Consider the following 18213-nt stretch of genomic DNA (forward strand, 5'->3'; position numbering starts at 1 on the left):
GGTCCCGGGTTCGATTCTCGGTCTAGTTCAAGGCTCGAGTCTGAGGTACAAGGAAACATCCGGCAAAATCCATTGTCATTTTCGTTCTAGAGGAATCAGTTCGAGGCATGACGATTGATGTGTTGCCAGCCAGAGGGTGCTCTAACTGAGCCTACTGGACAGCATCTTAGTTATATGACCAATGTACAATAAAAATCACAGGTCACCAAGACCTCAAGCTATTCAACGGGGAGGTTACTCCCCAATACCTCGTCTCCGCATTAAATAATCTATGAAATAGACCCCTTACTACAAATTTTATAAGATGCTGATTGTGCTTGAGACCATTTTGTATCTAAGTTTAATACAGAATCTGCATATAGGATTAAAGGACAATATGCCGGTCAGACAATACAATAACACCGAAGCTTGCTCTGTATTCGAAGCCGCCTAGCCGAGACCCACCCACCCACCTGCGGAATGTATAGTGGAGCGCCTGACGATTCTCTAATAGCATTGATCATCGAATAGGCGTATTTAATTTATAATGGAGCCGTCATGCATACCAAATTATTTTTACTGCAGATTTTGGTTGACTGGAAATAATAAATTATACACTGTAACCATTGTTGCAAAATTAGTTTAATATTATATTTTACCTGATTTCGCTAAAAACTTGGAGGGACTTGAAAATATCATAAAAATTCCTTCCAACTTATTTTTGAAGTGTATCCGAACGGGTGGAGAGAAATGTCAAAATATTTTTTTAAAATGGTATCCTTTTTAGTTGTCTAGAATTGATTTTTGACGGTATTTTCCCAAAAACATTAAGGTAAGAAGTACTTTTAAAGTTACAAAACATTAAATTCTATATTATAAACTTAAAATTTATTTACTGGATCACACTAAAATAATCTTTGATTCGTCACCACTTGGACAACTTTTTAAACCCTGCAACACTGTCTGATTTTATGAACGAAAGTGCTTGTGATGAGCAAAGACGAATAAAAAAGTGTCGATAAGCCAATATTCCGCAGAAATTAGCCAGAATCTTCAGGTATCTACAAAATATAATAAATAACACCCTCGCATGTGAGGGTACTATGTGGTGGTGCTGTTCTTCTTCCGCTAGTTCAGGTGCTTATTCACATTGAGGGCTTGTCTGACTACTCCCTACCCATATTCCTATACGGCGGCCATATTTATAAGTCATGAAAGGCGTTGACGCTCGACACCATCGTAATTATTTGCGTTGTATTGTTCACAGGACCGATGGCTGCGATACGCAAAAAATTAGTAATCGTCGGTGACGGTGCGTGTGGTAAAACATGTCTCCTAATCGTGTTCAGTAAGGATCAGTTTCCGGAAGTGTACGTGCCGACAGTGTTTGAGAATTACGTCGCCGACATAGAAGTGGATGGCAAACAAGTGGAGCTGGCACTGTGGGACACGGCCGGGCAGGAGGACTACGACCGGCTGCGGCCGCTGTCGTACCCGGACACCGACGTGATCCTCATGTGCTTCTCGGTGGACTCGCCCGACTCGCTCGAGAACATCCCGGAGAAGTGGACGCCCGAGGTGAAACACTTCTGCCCGAACGTGCCCATCATCCTAGTGGGGAACAAAAAGGATTTGCGCAACGACCCGGCCACAATCAACGAGCTCCGCAAGATGAAGCAGGAGCCCGTGAAGCCCCAGGAGGGCCGCGCCATGGCGGAGAAGATCAACGCCTTCGCCTACCTCGAGTGCTCCGCCAAGAGCAAGGAGGGCGTGCGCGAGGTGTTCGAGACGGCCACCCGCGCCGCGCTACAGGTCAAGAAGAAGAAGAAGACCAGGTGTTCTCTGCTGTAATTGTGCCGTTGTTGGGAGAACTCTGATTTATGAATCGTTCGCATACTGCCTGAAAACTTAAGTTTGTAACGACTCGGACTGCAGCAGTCGCGACGTCGGCCAGTGCTTCCTCCCGATACTGACAGCTGCAGCGACGTCGCGGCGCGCGTTGCACGCACACCCACTATATTGCAGTATTCGTGTGGTTACACTTTCACAATTGGTACTTGTATATTTTATAGATTATATCTATAAAGGGTAAGCGTAAATGCCTTAACTAATATGGTCGGGGGCGAGCGTGGGCCCCTCACCTGCGGGCCCACCTGAATTTTCGTGCTATACTATCATGTTATATAACCGATTAGCATTTCTTCAATATAAAGATTATTCCTCGACCAGTGTCGTCTCCCTGAGACTTGTTTAGTTTCGTATTTTGTATTTTAATTTTTTCAATAAAATAGTTATGTATAAATTGTGTAGGTGATGTTTATTTGACATGGAGCGCGAGCCCCAATTCTCAGCTAAGTGCCTGTCAGCTAGACGCGTCTCTGAGACGTCCATCTGATACTGATCACGATTCTGTAGGGCAGTTTTATTGTAATCTATTGTTTGTGTGAAATTTAACTTCCCATATTGCATGATATAATATAATTTATTAGTAATAAAGGAACCCCATGTTTTAACAATTCTTTTCTAGACTCTTTTTGACTTTTATAAAATTTTAATACAGCATTTATAAATCAAAGGTGTTTAGGATGGGGAAATATTTAAGTTAAAATCAATCATCTATGTTATGTTTTATTAGTATTGTAAGTACAAAATTATCTTTCAAATATACATGGATTAACATAAAATAATTATTAGACTTCCTTTTATAATTTAAGATATTTTGGATCTATTCCAATTACAAATTTATTAACTAATCATTGACCGTTTCAATTTAGGAATTCCTTGACATCTTCAGCAGTTGTAATGGATTGAACCTCCGTTTGGGTGCAAACATAAGTTGCCTCTGTTTGAATGTGGTATCTGTTCGGTATGGAACAGTAGTTCCATCAGGCAGGTGCTTTTCCTGACCTCTTAGCTCTGGCACCCAATCTGCATACACCAAAGTATCCACTACAGCCAGTTTTTCCATAGGAGTTGGTGTCAGTACATACAGCATTTCTTTTTCTAAGTCGATGCCTCTTATAAGACCTAAAAAGTAAAAAATTCCACAGTGAAACCATAACCATTATCAAAATTTAATCAGGTATTTATTGCAGCAATTTTATTGATAACACATTGCGACACTACCCAACAGTTTCTTTTAGCATTCAACATAAATTCTGGGAAGATCACATGAAACGACTAACGGTAAAATGCCTGTCACCTAGTTGTTTGCATGTATTAACACTTTGTTTTTGTTTGACCCTGAGACATTGATAACATTAATATCCTTTTTATATCAAACAATGAATATAATTTTGATAATATCAATAGGTTGAATGTAAAACTTATATCAATGAAATATTTTATGGGTCACTTGTTGCATTTTAATAGATGACATCATTAGAGGAAGCCTGTTACGTTGGTTATCTGTAGGCAAAACGAGTATGATTCATCTGTGACATCACAAATAGTAATATTTCAATGTCATTCAAAAGGGGACTTGTATTTTACAAAGGACTAATTAACGATAGTCTTCTTTTTTGCTATGGACAGGTGCTAAATACGTCATATCAAAGGTCACGCTTAAAACCATAAGGGCTACTTTTGTTTAACTTTTCACAAACAGCAGAGATAATGTTGATGTTGTACTTTCATGTTTATACATAGAAGTTATCAAGGGTAGGGCGGATGTTCTTTAATGTTCATCGACGACTCATGATTTAATTCAGATTAATCTTTAAATTATGAATAATACATTATGCAAAGATAAAGCGAACATACCATGTCCGTGGCAGACGAGCGGTTTATCTCGGAGGGTAAACACCTTGCCACTGTTATCGTGTGTCGTCAGTTGACACAGCGCTATTATTTTGCCATTTATAACTTTCGTCACGGCTTCATTTGTGATTTTTATATTCAATCCGATATGTAGGTCGCTCAATTTCACCCTGAAACAAAAAGCATGGCGTTATTTATAAATAGAAATAGATTTCGTGCAACATAAACAAGACTTCTTGCCTTTAGATCTGCGTAAAGTTATTTTTTAGGTTGGTTAATGACGTCATATATTTTCGACGACTGACCACAACCAAAACATGACACTAATTATTCGCGCTGAGCCGATTAGTGTGAATCACATTCGATTCCGGGAGGGACCATTATCTTGTTAGTCACCAGTCTGCAGATCTATGTAACGAACGGTGCTGATACTGATAAGTAAAAGTCGTTTTATATTATTTTCTTAATTAAGGCAGTTAAGTACTAAGAAAGTACGAATCGAAGAAGAATCTTAACAGAATACTTCCAAAGATCTTATTAGATTTAAAACCTATTACATTTGATCTGAAGTAAAATAAACAGTGCTCGAAAAATACGCAATATGACGTCACCAGCCTCCATGCATACTATAATGATATTTATGAATAGCTGATGCTGCAAGTACTTACTCGAAGGGGGTAATTCCCAATAACGTGGCGTCTGGAGTTTTTAACATCTCACCAAAATACGCTAAAAAGTTAAGATATCTTTCATCTCTGGGCGCCACCGAGGTTTTATTCTTTCCAGAATTCGTTACGTGATTCGCTAAAATGAATTTATAATTGAGCCCCATGTTTGGGACATTTCTGAAAATGAATTCGTGTCTATATCGGTCATCGTATAGCTTCATAACATTGTGTGGATTTAGATGTGTTTCGAATCTCTTTTTAGCGTTTTGGTGGTCAATCTGCAATAGGTATGTAGGTTGTACTTGTAAGATGACTAGTGCGATTAATTTCAGGCCCATAGCGTTGCACATTCCCATTGTGTTGACGATCCAGGGCATTGATTTCAATTGCTTGTCGTTGTTGCAGTGTCTAATTAGGTCGTGCACTGCCGCAGCGTAACGTCTCGGGTTGTCCATTGTGCTGATCATGCCTAAGTTCAACATCCTGGAAAAAGAAAGTTATGTAAAACGTTTATCGCTAAAAGTTTATATGGTTTGTAAATATCGTAAACCACGACTCGACAGACGCGTCAAAGCTCGGATGGCAGTATAGACTAAAGATGTGTTTACACTGTAACTTAGTTGACTTGCGAGATAATCGAATTCTTCGCTCGCTCGGCGATATCATAAAAATGTCTCAAGCTTCGCGCTCACCACGTACAATGTCAATATAACTTAAAACTGCGGCCTGTGGTTTGCGACACTACGGATTTGCGGTGACCGCCATGCCCGAGTGATTTAGTAGGTAGCTGGAGAATGTTACAATGCAGAAGATTTGTTTATTAGGTCAGTCTGGTTTACTAGGTCTATACCCTGGAGATAGGAGAAGAAACACGGTTTACCTACGCATAGGCCATAGGTGAATATCATGATCAGTTTGAACTTGATTGCTACTTGTGTAAGAATCTAGCAGCTGACTTGTTAACAGGTGTACCGCGTTTTTGTAATGCTTACGTTAGCTGAGCAGCTGAGAGCAGATGTTTTCGCGAATTCCTTTCAAGTCGGAAGTTGTCTCCGATTCTGAATAAATATCGCAACCAAAAGTTTCGATGTCCTCCAGAAACCAGAAACGTTTTTCTCCATCAACAGAAAGAGGAAAGAGAACAAAATGGTAGGAGACAACGGGAATAGTTGCATAGGGCCTGCGCTAAAACGTACCGCCACCACGTAGGCACGTCACACACATGCAATCCCGTTTCACGCGCCGCGCTGCACAAACTATCGCGCGAGCTGTTTTCTATGTATAATAAGCATGTATTTACAAAAAAAAAGTATTTAAGTATGTTTATATCCGTTGTCTAGTACCCATAGTACAAGCTTTGCTTAGTTTGGGACTAGAAGCGCAGTGTAAAATGTCCAAGGATATTTATTATTATTATAGCTTTGGCGTAGGCTTAGTGAGCTGCCACACTGGCGGATTGCAAGCGTTTTCAAAGCGGAGCGGCGGCGTTTCTAGGCGGAATATGTTCGCCGCGCCAGCGTGTTCATTGCGTCGCCGCTCCGCTTTGAAAACGCTTGTATAATCCGCCAGTATGGCAAGAATATTTGAATGTTACAAATCAGTCTTACTTGACTGGAGTCTTCAGATGTGTGAAGTTAGGTCCCAACAGTGGCTCATTCACGACTGTAGCCGATATATTCCCGGCGACCGTGAACTCCGCCTGTCCAGGATCCAGGTCTACCACCAGCACGGGACCCCGCCCCAGGAGGCGGTTGACGCAGAACCGCAGAAAGGTGGACTTGCCGAGCCCTTTGCCGCCGCACATTATACCCCGACTTTGTGGCTCTGAAAATAATATTTTACAATATGTTAGTGCAATCTCATAAGTCATAAAAGTTAGTAATCGATTGGAAGAATAGCCAGGGCATACCACTGAAGGATGAAGAGATGTTGAGAGCAGATTCATACTTTAGTGTAACTGTGTAACATTATAATAAAGAAGTAGTTATATGGAATATTTTCATTATTTTTGAAAGAACATTCATTCCAGTCACCAAGCCGCCAGGAAAAAAATCCTTTCTTGCATTATCATCATATGCATTTACTTATAATGTGCAAATGGCATCTAACAAGGAAATTATATGATAATTTTTACTGAGGATATTGATTTATTGAGTAAAAAAGGTTAAGGATAGTTTTCATCATCAATCTTTTCTAAGAAAATAATTATATTACCTGAACCACAATGAACTGCTTGCTTCCAACATGGTATCTCTTCAAATACTGTCCATGGTTTTGTCAAATATAAGGAACAGCCTAGAATTTGAGATGGTTTCCTCAACATGTTGTCCACATGCTTCCCCATTTTATTGAACAAATCCGCTGCACTAAAGTTGTTTTCTACAAAATCTATTTTAGGGCTAGAAAGCTTTTTTAAACACACAACACCATCATTTGTTCCTAGATCTGTGACTATCTCTTCAGAGTCAGCAATAGAAACACCTTCGGAGGACAATTTTCTGAACAAACCGCTGGAGATATTCTCACTTTCAACTGTCTTCAGACAATACGCATAGTTATAATTTGGTGCATATACATTACATGGCTTCTCTGTCAATGTGTGCCCGAGTATTTCCATAGTGCCTACCAAAGCTTTTACTTTTACTTTGCCATGGATGTACAGTTCTGCCGGATGTTTCAATACTAAAATACAACAGGAATGTCCATAGTAAACTTTTATTGAGCTTAAACGACTAACGTCTACTGTTCTCAGTGACGTATCTTTGTCTGATGTATCTTCAGACAGCAGGGTGGTGTCACAAATGCTAGTAGTTTCAGAATGTGGTTGTGTACTTGTATCATTATCGGAAATATTTACAAGTTTGTCCATCTGTTCTTCATTATCAGAACTGAAATATGATTGGGAGTTCATGTTTTCTTCGTTTATCTGTATGTCCTCAACGGTCATATCTTCTACAGAAAAAATGCCAGAATTATTAGTTGAACACTGATTTTGGCATTCCGATGGAAGGTTCTTTGTGGTGGGATGTTTGTATTCACCAAGAACATCATAAAGGCTTTGTGTAGCCATGTCAGTTGCAGATATTGATTCAAAATCTGCAGAGGTAGCATCACTATTGCTACTGTCATGTGACAAGACTTTTTTCTTTGCTTCTTTCAACATATTCGCCCCATTATCATTGTCACTTGAACTGTCTTCTAATTCGTCAATAATCATCTCTTCTCTAATTTCTTCAAAGTCATGATCAATATTCTTATCAATTTTTCTTTTTTTACCCCTCTTTTTAATTAGTCCTTCCTTCTCTAATTTTTCTTTAATCTTATTTGCTAATGAACCATCTACATCAAATGGCTCAGATTCGTCAAAATCATTTTCTGTTATGCTTTCTGCCACACTTGTGTCTAACGATATCATATCACTGGTCATGGAGCATGAATCTAATGTCACCTCCAAGGAAACATTGTCAGAAAGTGTTTGTATATCATCATTTAAGTCAGAAATTGAATCTAGACTAGCAATTGAATTGTCACTGATATTTTTATCAGAAGTTGATGGTTTATTTGTCTGAAGCTTTTTGGTATGCTGACTACTCTTTTCCTCTTTGTCTGAACCTACCGTCACATTGTTATCATCCATTTCAATACTCGAATCAGTGAGATTTAGGTCCGAAAAACCACTTACTGAACTAGAATCCTCTTCAAACCTTTTGGAGTCAAAAGTATCTTCACAGCTCTTTATGAGATTACTGTCGTTCTTCTTGTAGCCATGTAACATCTGTTTTAACTGTTTCTTCACCGCCACTTCTGATTTATGGTCTTTTCTTGATGAATCTCTCTTTACAATGTGAGCTTTTTCGAAGAAGTCCATTTTCAAGATTTCTCAATTAATTTGTACTTAGATACCCTGAAAGTTGATAAAATATAATTAGAGAATAAGTTTTTGATTTAAAATATAGTCTTTATGTCCATGTTTATGTATTAATAAAGATGTTTTTCTAAATTAAATAAAAGCGGCAGGTACCTCCACAAACCAAAATCGATATTTTCCACGTTGACTTTGACATGTGTCAATTTGACATATTCAACTTTTAATTTTTGTCTCAGGAAATGAAGAACCTAGTATTTACATGCTTGCTAAAAAATATCGAGTGAAATTAATTAAAGGCTGGTTCACTTCCATTCCAGACAGAGCACTAAAATTTTAAGCTGATGCAGCTTTTCTGCAGCAGCCAGCCGTATCACCTCCTCAACATGTTGGGCACAGAACAGCTCTGCTATTTCTCATTCATGGTGTAACATCGTTTCTCTACTGCATGCTGCAACCATTCCTTCGCTATAGTTTAGTTGCGAAGCAAGGTGGTTGTACTAATAATCGTACAAATCGACCGTAAAGTTGGCTCGAAACGAAATTTTCGACTGATGGAGGAGACAATATGCTATAGCAGCGTTCGTTCGAGAGACGTGAGAACTCAAATTTTAATGTTCTTTGGATATGCAAGGCGTGCGAAGGTATTATAGTTCCAAAATACTGGACTGTCCTGTCGATGACATTGACAGTGGGGCGCCACCGTCAATACCGGATCGCTGGTTCAGATTTTTGCCATGTTGGAAACCATATAGTTGAACGATGGTAGCGCCCCCCTGTCATTGAGTTTGGCGGGACAGTTCAGCGTGGTTCATCTATAGTGGGGAACGGGATGCTCTGTGTCTGCACATATTTTCGCTATGCTGCCGCCCCTGGCTTCAAAATGAGATCTATCGCTCGATCCATTTCGACTAAACCGGGATAATTATGGAAATAAAAAAATCTGACTGGACTGAATCTGGTAGAGAAAGATCAAAACAAATATTTTGCCTGTGTCATAGAGCACTGTTAAGACTATTGAAACATACTGTCGCCATTCACCTGACTGGGATCGGATGGATCAGGATAAGTAATAAAAAAACCAAAAACGTTTTTAAGAAGTTTAATTATGTATAACCACTCCTGCCTCGAGATAAATACATTCCATGATTGTATCAACATTCAATACAGTCCATACGAATGATAACTACACTTACACCATTAGCGGAGACTGTGCTCGCCAGGAGCAGAATTTCCGCTAATAAGCTACTTAATATTTTATTGCTGGGTTGACATGGGATTGTACTGAGTAATCAAATGCCGGGTACAATGTCATGTCGACGCCTATTCGCGAAGTCTACGCTAGGGGCTTCACTGGGAAGAGAAGGTCGCGATGAAGTCAGTGACGATCTTCTTGAGGGCGGCGTCAGATTCGGGCGTGATCTGTCCGTCCTTGGCGATGGTGGCGAGCAGGCTCTGGTGGCTGGTCTTGATGTGCTGGGTGAACTCCTTCTCGAAAGCGGTGATCTTGGTGGGGTCCAGTTTGTCGAGGTGTCCACGGACACCGCAGTAGATGATGGCGACCTGAGAAACAAAAAAAACATCATATTCTTGCTCATAAGGCATCTATTTTAAAACTCGTGGAACTAACAGAAAATGGGTCAACATCAATTATCAAACGCTACTCGCGTTACTATGTGTATGATGGGATATTTCCATTTCAGTTTAGTGAATGAAGGGCAATTCACGCTTAGAATATCTGTGACGTCACATCTTTGGCAAACGAGCGCATCCGTTGCCGTGGCAGCGTCGTCGAGCTAAATACTGTACTATTTGCTGGCGACTATACAATACTATAGTAAGAGGAACAATGAATGAATGACCTAATGTAGCATTTAGCTGGTAGACATTGTCAGCGACACTCAAAGAAGCTAAAAAGTTCGCATCGCGTTATTATTACTATTGGAATAAAGCAGTGTTGCCAACTTTTTGGCATATTTTGTGTGTCACGACTATTTGAAGCTGACTGTACCAGTCCCAATATTTTGTGTAGCATTTTAGTAACGCGCGGGTTTTTTACTACAAATGTCTAAAGGCTGCGTAATTCCATTTATATCGCTACAAACGCGCTTCAGACATAGAAAAATGGTGTCCTAATAGAAAAAAGTAATTAAAAAGTTCCCTTACCTGCTCCTCAATAGCCATGGGCACGTACTGTCCCTGCTTGAGCAGTTCAGTGAGACGCATACCACGGTTCAGCAGTTGCTGGGTGGCGGCGTCCAAGTCAGAACCGAACTGGGCGAAGGCAGCTACTTCACGGTACTGGGCCAACTCCAGCTTCATGGAACCGGCCACCTGGTGAGAGGATTGGGTTTAGTTGTGTATTTTGTGATTGTTTATTGGGGTCTGGGTAAGGATGAAATGAAAATAAATCTCGTTTCCATAGCTAAACTTTTGTGTAGCCAGGATCTTGACAGAAAAAGGGATGATATTACTTAGGTCGCCACATTTGGGTTATAGAAAGATTTTTTTGTAATCTACTGGAGAGACGCGTGCAGATATCTCTGTTTGGATAATTTGTTATGTTTCGCCAAACTAGAAAACAGAAACGGCTACAAGCGTCTTCTATACGCGGTCGAAGTCGCGGGCGTAAACCTTTGTACCCATATTATGTAGTCTGAATCTGATAGTTGATTCAATAGATAGAATAATAAATAAACTTCAAATTTTGTGGAAGAAAAGTTATGTTTCCGGGACCGCGTCGTTTTTGCTAGTTGGTAGGGCAGTTCGCTTATTGATGTGTCGTTGATGAAGGAACACATAAGAACTCCCATGCTATTGGGTACGGGTAGTACCCAATCCAACGCTTTTAAGTTACTCATACGTTTTGGCGCGCTTTTAGCAGCTGACCGAATCTATTAAGCCGTGAAATTATTTGAGTAGAGCAGTTATCTAAGATGTACCTGAAATGTCATGCACTAAAAAACAACCAACCTGCTTCATGGCCTTGGTCTGGGCAGCGGACCCTACACGGGACACGGAGAGACCGACGTTGATGGCCGGTCGGATACCCTTGTAGAACAGCTCAGTCTCCAAGAAGATCTGTCCATCAGTAATGGAGATCACGTTGGTGGGAATGTAAGCGGACACGTCACCGGCTTGGGTCTCGATGACGGGCAGAGCGGTCAGGGAACCACCGCCCATCTTGTCGGACCTGGGGAGAGAGATTTGTTGAATATTTGCACATTGTGGATGATGGGTGGTGCTCAAATGCCACAATGTTCCTACAGGAACAATATCCACATTCATCCAGTCATCAGTATCGGCTGATTGGTATGCGGACGTTTTTTTTTCAGTTATTTTGATCGTATGTCTTCCTACTGTATGTAAGAGGAGAGTCTGGGTGTTAGAACAGATATTCGATCTCTAAAAGTCCATTTGGTTATGCTTGTAGTAACTACTACTTGTATGTAGAGTAACATTAATCTCTTTTTCTATCTCTATACGTCCGAAAACTTGGAAGCATATGCAACTACGAAAGATAGAATGTTTTTAATTTTCTTGCAGACTTGTCACGGGACATGGTATTTTTTTTATGCAGAACAAGGCAGGTATTTGGGTTAGGATGGTAAATATCTGCCCTATAAGTGCCTATTCACTCTCGCCTTGAAAAGGCTCGGTTTATAAGCATTCGGGAAAGACAGCAGTAGGCAGCAAATTCCATCTATCTATTATCTTCTTCTGTTACTTGCTTTGTAACTATTTTTTAACTACAATAAAGCTTATATTTTTTGTAGATTTCCTGATATTGTGATTAGCTTACATCTTGGCGGCACGCTCGAGCAGACGGGAGTGGAGGTAGAACACGTCACCGGGGTAGGCCTCACGACCCGGGGGACGACGCAGCAGCAGAGACATCTGTTTACAACATTTTTTATTATTATTTTATTTACTATCACTTATAAATAAATAAATACTCCATAAAGGTTCGTTTCTAGCAGTTGTCTTGGTTGATATGGAACCATCTACCATTTAGAAAGAGAATACAGACAGTAAAATTATTCTTTAACCTTTAACCGACGAGGTGCGGTCTCACAGACCGCTCCGGCTTTTGAAATTTCTGGATTGCAATGTTCTACTTACTCCCGTGTTCCGAGCGTCTCAGTACCTTCGAGTTTAGTTGCCCAAACGCCATTACAGGTAGTGGTTATATCGACGAGGGCAGTTTTAATAAGATAATTCGATTTAAAGTTCAACAGCGGTCTGTGGGACCGCACGTCGCAGACTACGTGACATTTTTGTACCATACTGAAATTGGCGTTTTTGTTTTAGACGACAAATTTTTCGTAAAAATGATGGATCCTGGGGCACCACAACCTAGGAAAAGACATTTCCTAATGATATATTGATATTTGAACATAATATTATGTAAAATATGGTAGTCTGTAAAAAAATACCGCGAAACTGGTGGTAAAGCAAACAGTGACATGTATTCTAGGCTCTGACATGCCAAATCAGCCTGATGTCATTGCACCAGCTGCAAAAAAGACGTACATTTTAGTCCACCTAACTTGAAAACGAAATTATCTTACAGGTGCTACCTATGCATTCCGAAAATGCTTGTCATGCGGTAAAAAAAAAGGCCTGATTTTGCCTGATGTTTACCCTACATCAATTTTTTTTGTGCATGTAATTTACGTGTCATTTATTTTTATTTTATTCATTATGTTCTCTATATTTAGGAAGGAGTATAGTTTTTCTTGCTTTGATTAAAATTTACAAGTTATATAGGTATTATTGAGCTCTAGTGTAATTTCAATGAAATTAAGGGTCAAAAAAGTTTAAGCCATATTTAAATAAAAAATATACATTGATTCCTCGCAAATTATACGTATGTTTATTTGTAATACTATAATGTTCTAAAAAAATATAAAACCAGTATACTTTTATACAAAAAACATTACTTTTTGAGTAAACAGCGGTCCCACAGACCGCACGTCGCAGACGGCGTGACAAAAAAATCACGTCGTCGGTTAAAGGTTAATATCAATGAGTGAATTGAGATCACTGAAATCAGAGAGTTATGCCCGTTTTCACCATCAATCCCTAATTTTTAAGTGACCCCTATGTAAACAAAATTCCTGTTATTTGTTACCATAGGGGTCACTTAAAAATTAGGGATTGATGGTGAAAACGGGCATTAGACAAGTTAGCCCAAAGAGAAGAGATAATTCAGATGGCAATGATGTAACTTACACTTTGATGTGAGAGGATGGCTCTGAATTGACTGTATAAGTAGCATAATTAATTTGAACTTCTTCAGGAAGTGATATGGAGCATTTATTCCCACTTGATTCTGTCTTCTCATGCTGATTATAATGCAAAGTTCTCACAAACCTGACGGTAGGCCACGGCCTGCTTGGACAAGTCGTCGTAGATGATCAGGGCGTGCTTGCCGCTGTCACGGAAGAACTCTCCCATGGCGCAGCCCGAGTACGGAGCCAGGTATTGCAGGGGCGCCGCGTCAGACGCAGTGGCGGACACGATGATGGTGTAGTTGATGGCACCTGGAAATTGTGTTCTGTGATAAACGTCGTAAGATACAAAATAGAAGACAAGCTGATGGTGAAGTTCATTACACCTGGGTAACATTGGTATACTGTATAAAATACACAATAAGATATGCTAGCCTCTGGTTAAGTTTACATAAATTGGTTCCTATTGTAAAGCTATGTGTATGTGTTACAGGAAATGTATGAATTCTAGGAATTGTATACTATTCCTAGGAAATGTATACAATTCCGAAGCTATTTAGGAAATGTTTAAAATATTGCTTCAGAGATTTTTTAATACGCTCATATCCTAGGAAATGTATACTTTTCAAAGGAATTTTATAGAATTCCAATATTGTATTAGGAAATGTATAAAACTAAGCGCCACAAGCGCCTTCGCGTGATCGGGTGCCCCTCGGTACGCCTAAAATTTCATTTAGCCAAACCACATCGGCCGATAGGTACTTTGAACTCACAATTATTATTATTATTGTTTAGCCTGCTGACAGTTGTTTTCGCACTATTATACTTTGGCCGAAAAAAATATTTGCATAAAATTTATTGGCATACCTTTCTTTCGGCATCACGCATATTACGCTGAAGTATTTGTTTTTCCCTAATTTTAAAACTCTTTTATTAAACTTTTATTGACATGAAGGTTTTAGTACTCCTGTAGTACAAAGTCTCGGTTAGGTTAGGTTAGACTTGCGACCTTACACATACACAGCTGCCGCGGCGCGGTAGCGCCATTTAAGTTTCGGGAGAAAAAAAAGTGGCGTAATAAAAATAATTTTGTGTAAAAAAATTTTAGGCTTAAAATTTGTGTGCCATAGACAACTAGGCGTATAAAAAATTTGGCGATTCGATAGACCCCGCGTAATCGGATGATGCAATATCCTCCCCTCGCACCGCATGTCCACTCGTAGGTAATTATTGAAATCTTAATTACATTTCCGATTGCTGTTTAGAAAATGTGTAAATTTCCTAGGAAATGTGTGTAATATAATTTACATCACACATTTCCGGGTGATTTTAGGACTTATACACAATTCCTAGGAATTGTATACAATGACGGATTTCATACATTTCCTGTAACATATGCACAAATCTGTGTGCACCAAGATGCAACATTCAAAAGTCGATGACCTATTTTAAATCCAGTTAGTGTGACCTAGTTCATGGAAAATCTATAATAGGCATTATGTAACAACTGGCAAGCATTTTGTGTGGGAAAAATGGGGGAACTACGAAGACTTGTTCAGTAATTCATATAAGATGAACATTCTTTTCCAGAACTAGTGTTGCTGTTCTGATTTTATTTTAGGACTTTAATTCATAAACAAGTTCCAAGGGTTCGTTTTGAGTGTTTCTTGCTGTATTTCTCCACCGCTATATAAAAAATAGAGGCTTCATCATCCTTCAGTGATTTTTGGAAAATGCTTACATATTCTTCAAGTTTAGGTATTCTTATAACGCATCTTAGTCTTGCATGACTTCAAAAAGAAGAAACTATTCTATGTTGAATTTTTAGGTGGCAATATAATACGTAATAGCCAGCATTTTTAAATGGTATGTAGCACCTAACTGCTCCAAGCAGAGGCCTTAGTGGCATGTACTCTTTAGTAGGCACTTTGACCATCTTCTCCCAGAAAAAAACACCTAGAAATTCTTTGACAATGTAAACCACTTACCAGCGTCAGTCAGCCTCTTCACGATCTGAGCGACGGTGGACCTCTTCTGTCCGATGGCGACGTAGATACAGTACAGCTTCTTCTTCTCATCCTCGCCTTTGTTGAAGCGCTGCTGGTTGATGATCGTGTCGATGGCCAACGCAGTCTTGCCGGTCTGACGGTCGCCGATGATCAACTCACGCTGACCACGACCGATTGGCACGAGCGAGTCGACGGCCTTGATACCTGGGTAGATGGTGTCAGTAGAATCAATGGGTTCCAAGAGATTTTTGACGTAACTAGCTCGCGCCGTCTCGCGGGGTTTGCGAAGTGGCGTGTGATGCAGCCCTGGGCATTTCAAAGTTTCTTTGCGGGTTCTAAGACATGGCGCATGGTTCGAAGTGATTTCTTTACACATTTTTTTTCCATTAGAAGTGGCGCGATTAAGTAAATTAACATTATAACAGGCTATTCTTGATAAGTAATTTGATTTAGTTAATGTCACAAAGTCTTCTACTTATTTCATATAAGTTTAGTAGAATGATGATTGGAAAACTTTATGTAATTTTCCTATTCTTTTGTGTGAAAAAAAAATTAAGAAGACTGTAATTTTCCTATTCTTTTGTATGAAAAAATTAAGGTCAAGAGTGACTATTTATCTTCAATAGTGCAGCTTTTACTTTGTGAATTGATGATGTAAATGAAAAGATATGAGACACTTTCTGTAAAACTGTTTCTGTCCAACTTTCTGTCTGGACAGTATTTCAACAAATTATACTGCAAATAAAATATAATACATACCAGTCTGCATAGGCTCGCGCACAGACACACGCGGGATGATACCGGGGGCCTTGATACCGACTCGCATACGCGACTTGGTGTCGAGCGGTCCCTTGCCGTCGATGGCGTTACCCAGAGCGTCTACGACACGGCCGAGCAGTTGCTCGCCTACTGGCACGTCGACGATAGCGCCGGTACGCTTGACGATGTCGCCTTCCTTGATCAGCTTGTCGTTACCGAACACTACCACACCCACGTTGTCGGGCTCCAAGTTGAGGGCCATACCCTGGGTGGAAAGAAATTTGTGAAGATTTTAAAGATTTAGACAAGCTAAGTGCCGCCGTGTGGTGACGGCAGAGTAGAATACATTTGTCACCAACCCCTACTCTTCCCGCGGGTGTCGTAAGAGGCGACTTAGGGACTACACATCAAACAGAGAATGGGCAGCAGCGCTCTCTGAAAAACATCAATCTTTTATACTGCGATCTCCAACCCGCCTGCCAAGCGTGGAGATTATGGCAAAACCCTCCACTATAGTGGAGGAGGCTCATAGTCCAGCAGTGGACTGTAAAGGGCTGTTGATGAAAGGGCTGTTGATGAGACAAGCTAAGGTGTTGCTAGGATTGTACTAGCAAATGCCTTGGATATTCGGGGGCTTGGAGTATATCTTACAAACCTGGCAATAGCTTTGCCCTTAGTTATTAAAAGGACATAAAGTCATGGAGTATATCATAAAGAATAGAAATTATTTGGCACACAAAATGCAAAGGACAAAGTGGTCCGACTCATTGTGACAATGCTGGTTTTGCCTTTAATCATAATCATTAGTTCATTTAGTCTCCACTGAAATATAGGAATTTATGGACTGCTTTGCTTATTTTTATTTGACTCATTATTAATATGTTTTCAAATAATTCCTGTGTAAACCGAAATCTTTCTTACCTTGAGACCAGAGGAGAATTCCACCATCTCCTCGGCCTGGATGTTCTTAAGACCATAGACACGGGCGATACCATCACCAATGCTCAACACACGGCCAGTTTCTTCCAAGTCAGCCTAGAAATAAAATAAAACCTATGAGTATTTAGGCACAATTTAGACCTCTGACCTATAGAAAAAGATTTTAAAATAAAATTCATCTATTGACTGAGATTTTATCTCCTAAGTTAAAAAATTTTCTATTGTATTTTTTATTCAAAGTCAAACCAATTTTTCCCTTAAATAGTAAGAGATCAAAAACTAATATTGAGGTTGTGTGTCAGAAAAGAAAAACATATCATACATTTGCATCAAGATCAATAAATAGGACCAAGATTTTTTTTTTTTTCAAAATAAATCAATACCCACATTGGTTGTGATAACCACGGAAAAGCACGTAACAACATCCTGTAACTTACTATCAATGGAGTAGGTACGTCCCTATAACCTCTCTGACAGGGATGTGTTTATGTAATAATGTAATAGATCACTGACCTTGGGCGCGGCTCCGAGAATTCGCTCCTCGAGGATCGTGGAGATCTCGGCGGCTCTCTGGCTGCAGGAGACATGGATCTTGCGGGAGGCTACCGCCACGGCGGGCACCGCGACCTTCGATACCTGTGCCACCGAACATAACCAAAGTCATCATTACCACATCACTTAACGACACTATATAATCACTACTGCTCGTCGTCCAAGGGTATTGGACGATTACTTAACGTTCATCACCACTTAGCAACCCNCTGTCTCAGTGATTTCCAAAGGATTGTGCCCTTTTTTGCTTACCATTGTCTTGGGGCATAACTTCAAGATTTCTTGAGTGCGACTATTTTCTTGGCCAAGACAACGGCTGGAATTAGGCTACTAGTCTTCAAGATATCTTCAATGCCGTATGAAGATAATCTGTTGCTACTTGGGTGAGTTGCACCAACTTACTTTGACCGTAACTTTAACAATAACCGGTGATTTTTGTATGGATTTTG

The 18213-nt window shown here is 39.9% G+C and overlaps 3 protein-coding genes across 4 annotated transcripts in view; 1 reads left to right on the top strand and 2 right to left on the bottom strand.

Moving 5' to 3' along the window:
- Positions 1 to 901: 901 nt before the first annotated feature.
- Rho1 (ras-like GTP-binding protein Rho1) lies at positions 902 to 2407 on the top strand. Of its 2 annotated transcripts, none has more exons than XM_028302008.1 (2): positions 902 to 1036; positions 1247 to 2407. In XM_028302008.1, exon 2 carries the CDS (start codon positions 1252 to 1254, stop codon positions 1828 to 1830), a length of 579 nt encoding a protein of 192 aa, XP_028157809.1. In that variant the 5' UTR covers positions 902 to 1036; positions 1247 to 1251; the 3' UTR covers positions 1831 to 2407. The 2 variants fall into 2 exon arrangements, with proteins under 2 accessions (XP_028157809.1, XP_028157808.1); XM_028302007.1 differs by having other exon boundaries at positions 933 to 1116.
- LOC114350994 (polynucleotide 5'-hydroxyl-kinase NOL9) lies at positions 1877 to 8477 on the bottom strand. Its single transcript, XM_028302006.1, has 6 exons — positions 8428 to 8477; positions 6621 to 8310; positions 6014 to 6230; positions 4407 to 4889; positions 3742 to 3908; positions 1877 to 3006 (listed from the first exon to the last, which is right to left on the bottom strand). The coding sequence occupies exons 2-6, from the start codon at positions 8272 to 8274 to the stop codon at positions 2750 to 2752; spliced, it is 2778 nt and encodes a 925-aa protein (XP_028157807.1). The 5' UTR covers positions 8275 to 8310; positions 8428 to 8477; the 3' UTR covers positions 1877 to 2749.
- An 880-nt stretch (positions 8478 to 9357) lies between these two features.
- Positions 9358 to 18213, bottom strand: part of LOC114351008 (ATP synthase subunit alpha, mitochondrial-like) — a 40639-nt gene continuing 31783 nt past the window's right edge. Inside the window, exons 5-13 of the mRNA XM_028302039.1 lie at positions 17726 to 17862; positions 17195 to 17308; positions 16274 to 16538; positions 15494 to 15718; positions 13648 to 13817; positions 12074 to 12168; positions 11245 to 11464; positions 10438 to 10605; positions 9358 to 9834 (exon numbers count right to left, since the gene is read on the bottom strand). Of these exons, the coding sequence (XP_028157840.1) occupies positions 9622 to 9834; positions 10438 to 10605; positions 11245 to 11464; positions 12074 to 12168; positions 13648 to 13817; positions 15494 to 15718; positions 16274 to 16538; positions 17195 to 17308; positions 17726 to 17862 (1607 nt within the window). The 3' untranslated portion in view covers positions 9358 to 9621. The remainder of the gene's footprint in view (positions 9835 to 10437; positions 10606 to 11244; positions 11465 to 12073; positions 12169 to 13647; positions 13818 to 15493; positions 15719 to 16273; positions 16539 to 17194; positions 17309 to 17725; positions 17863 to 18213) is intronic.

Source organism: Ostrinia furnacalis, unplaced genomic scaffold (genome assembly GCF_004193835.3).
Source record: "Ostrinia furnacalis isolate ACB-3 unplaced genomic scaffold, ASM419383v2 OfSCF1066, whole genome shotgun sequence".
Lineage (NCBI taxonomy): Eukaryota > Metazoa > Arthropoda > Insecta > Lepidoptera > Crambidae > Ostrinia > Ostrinia furnacalis.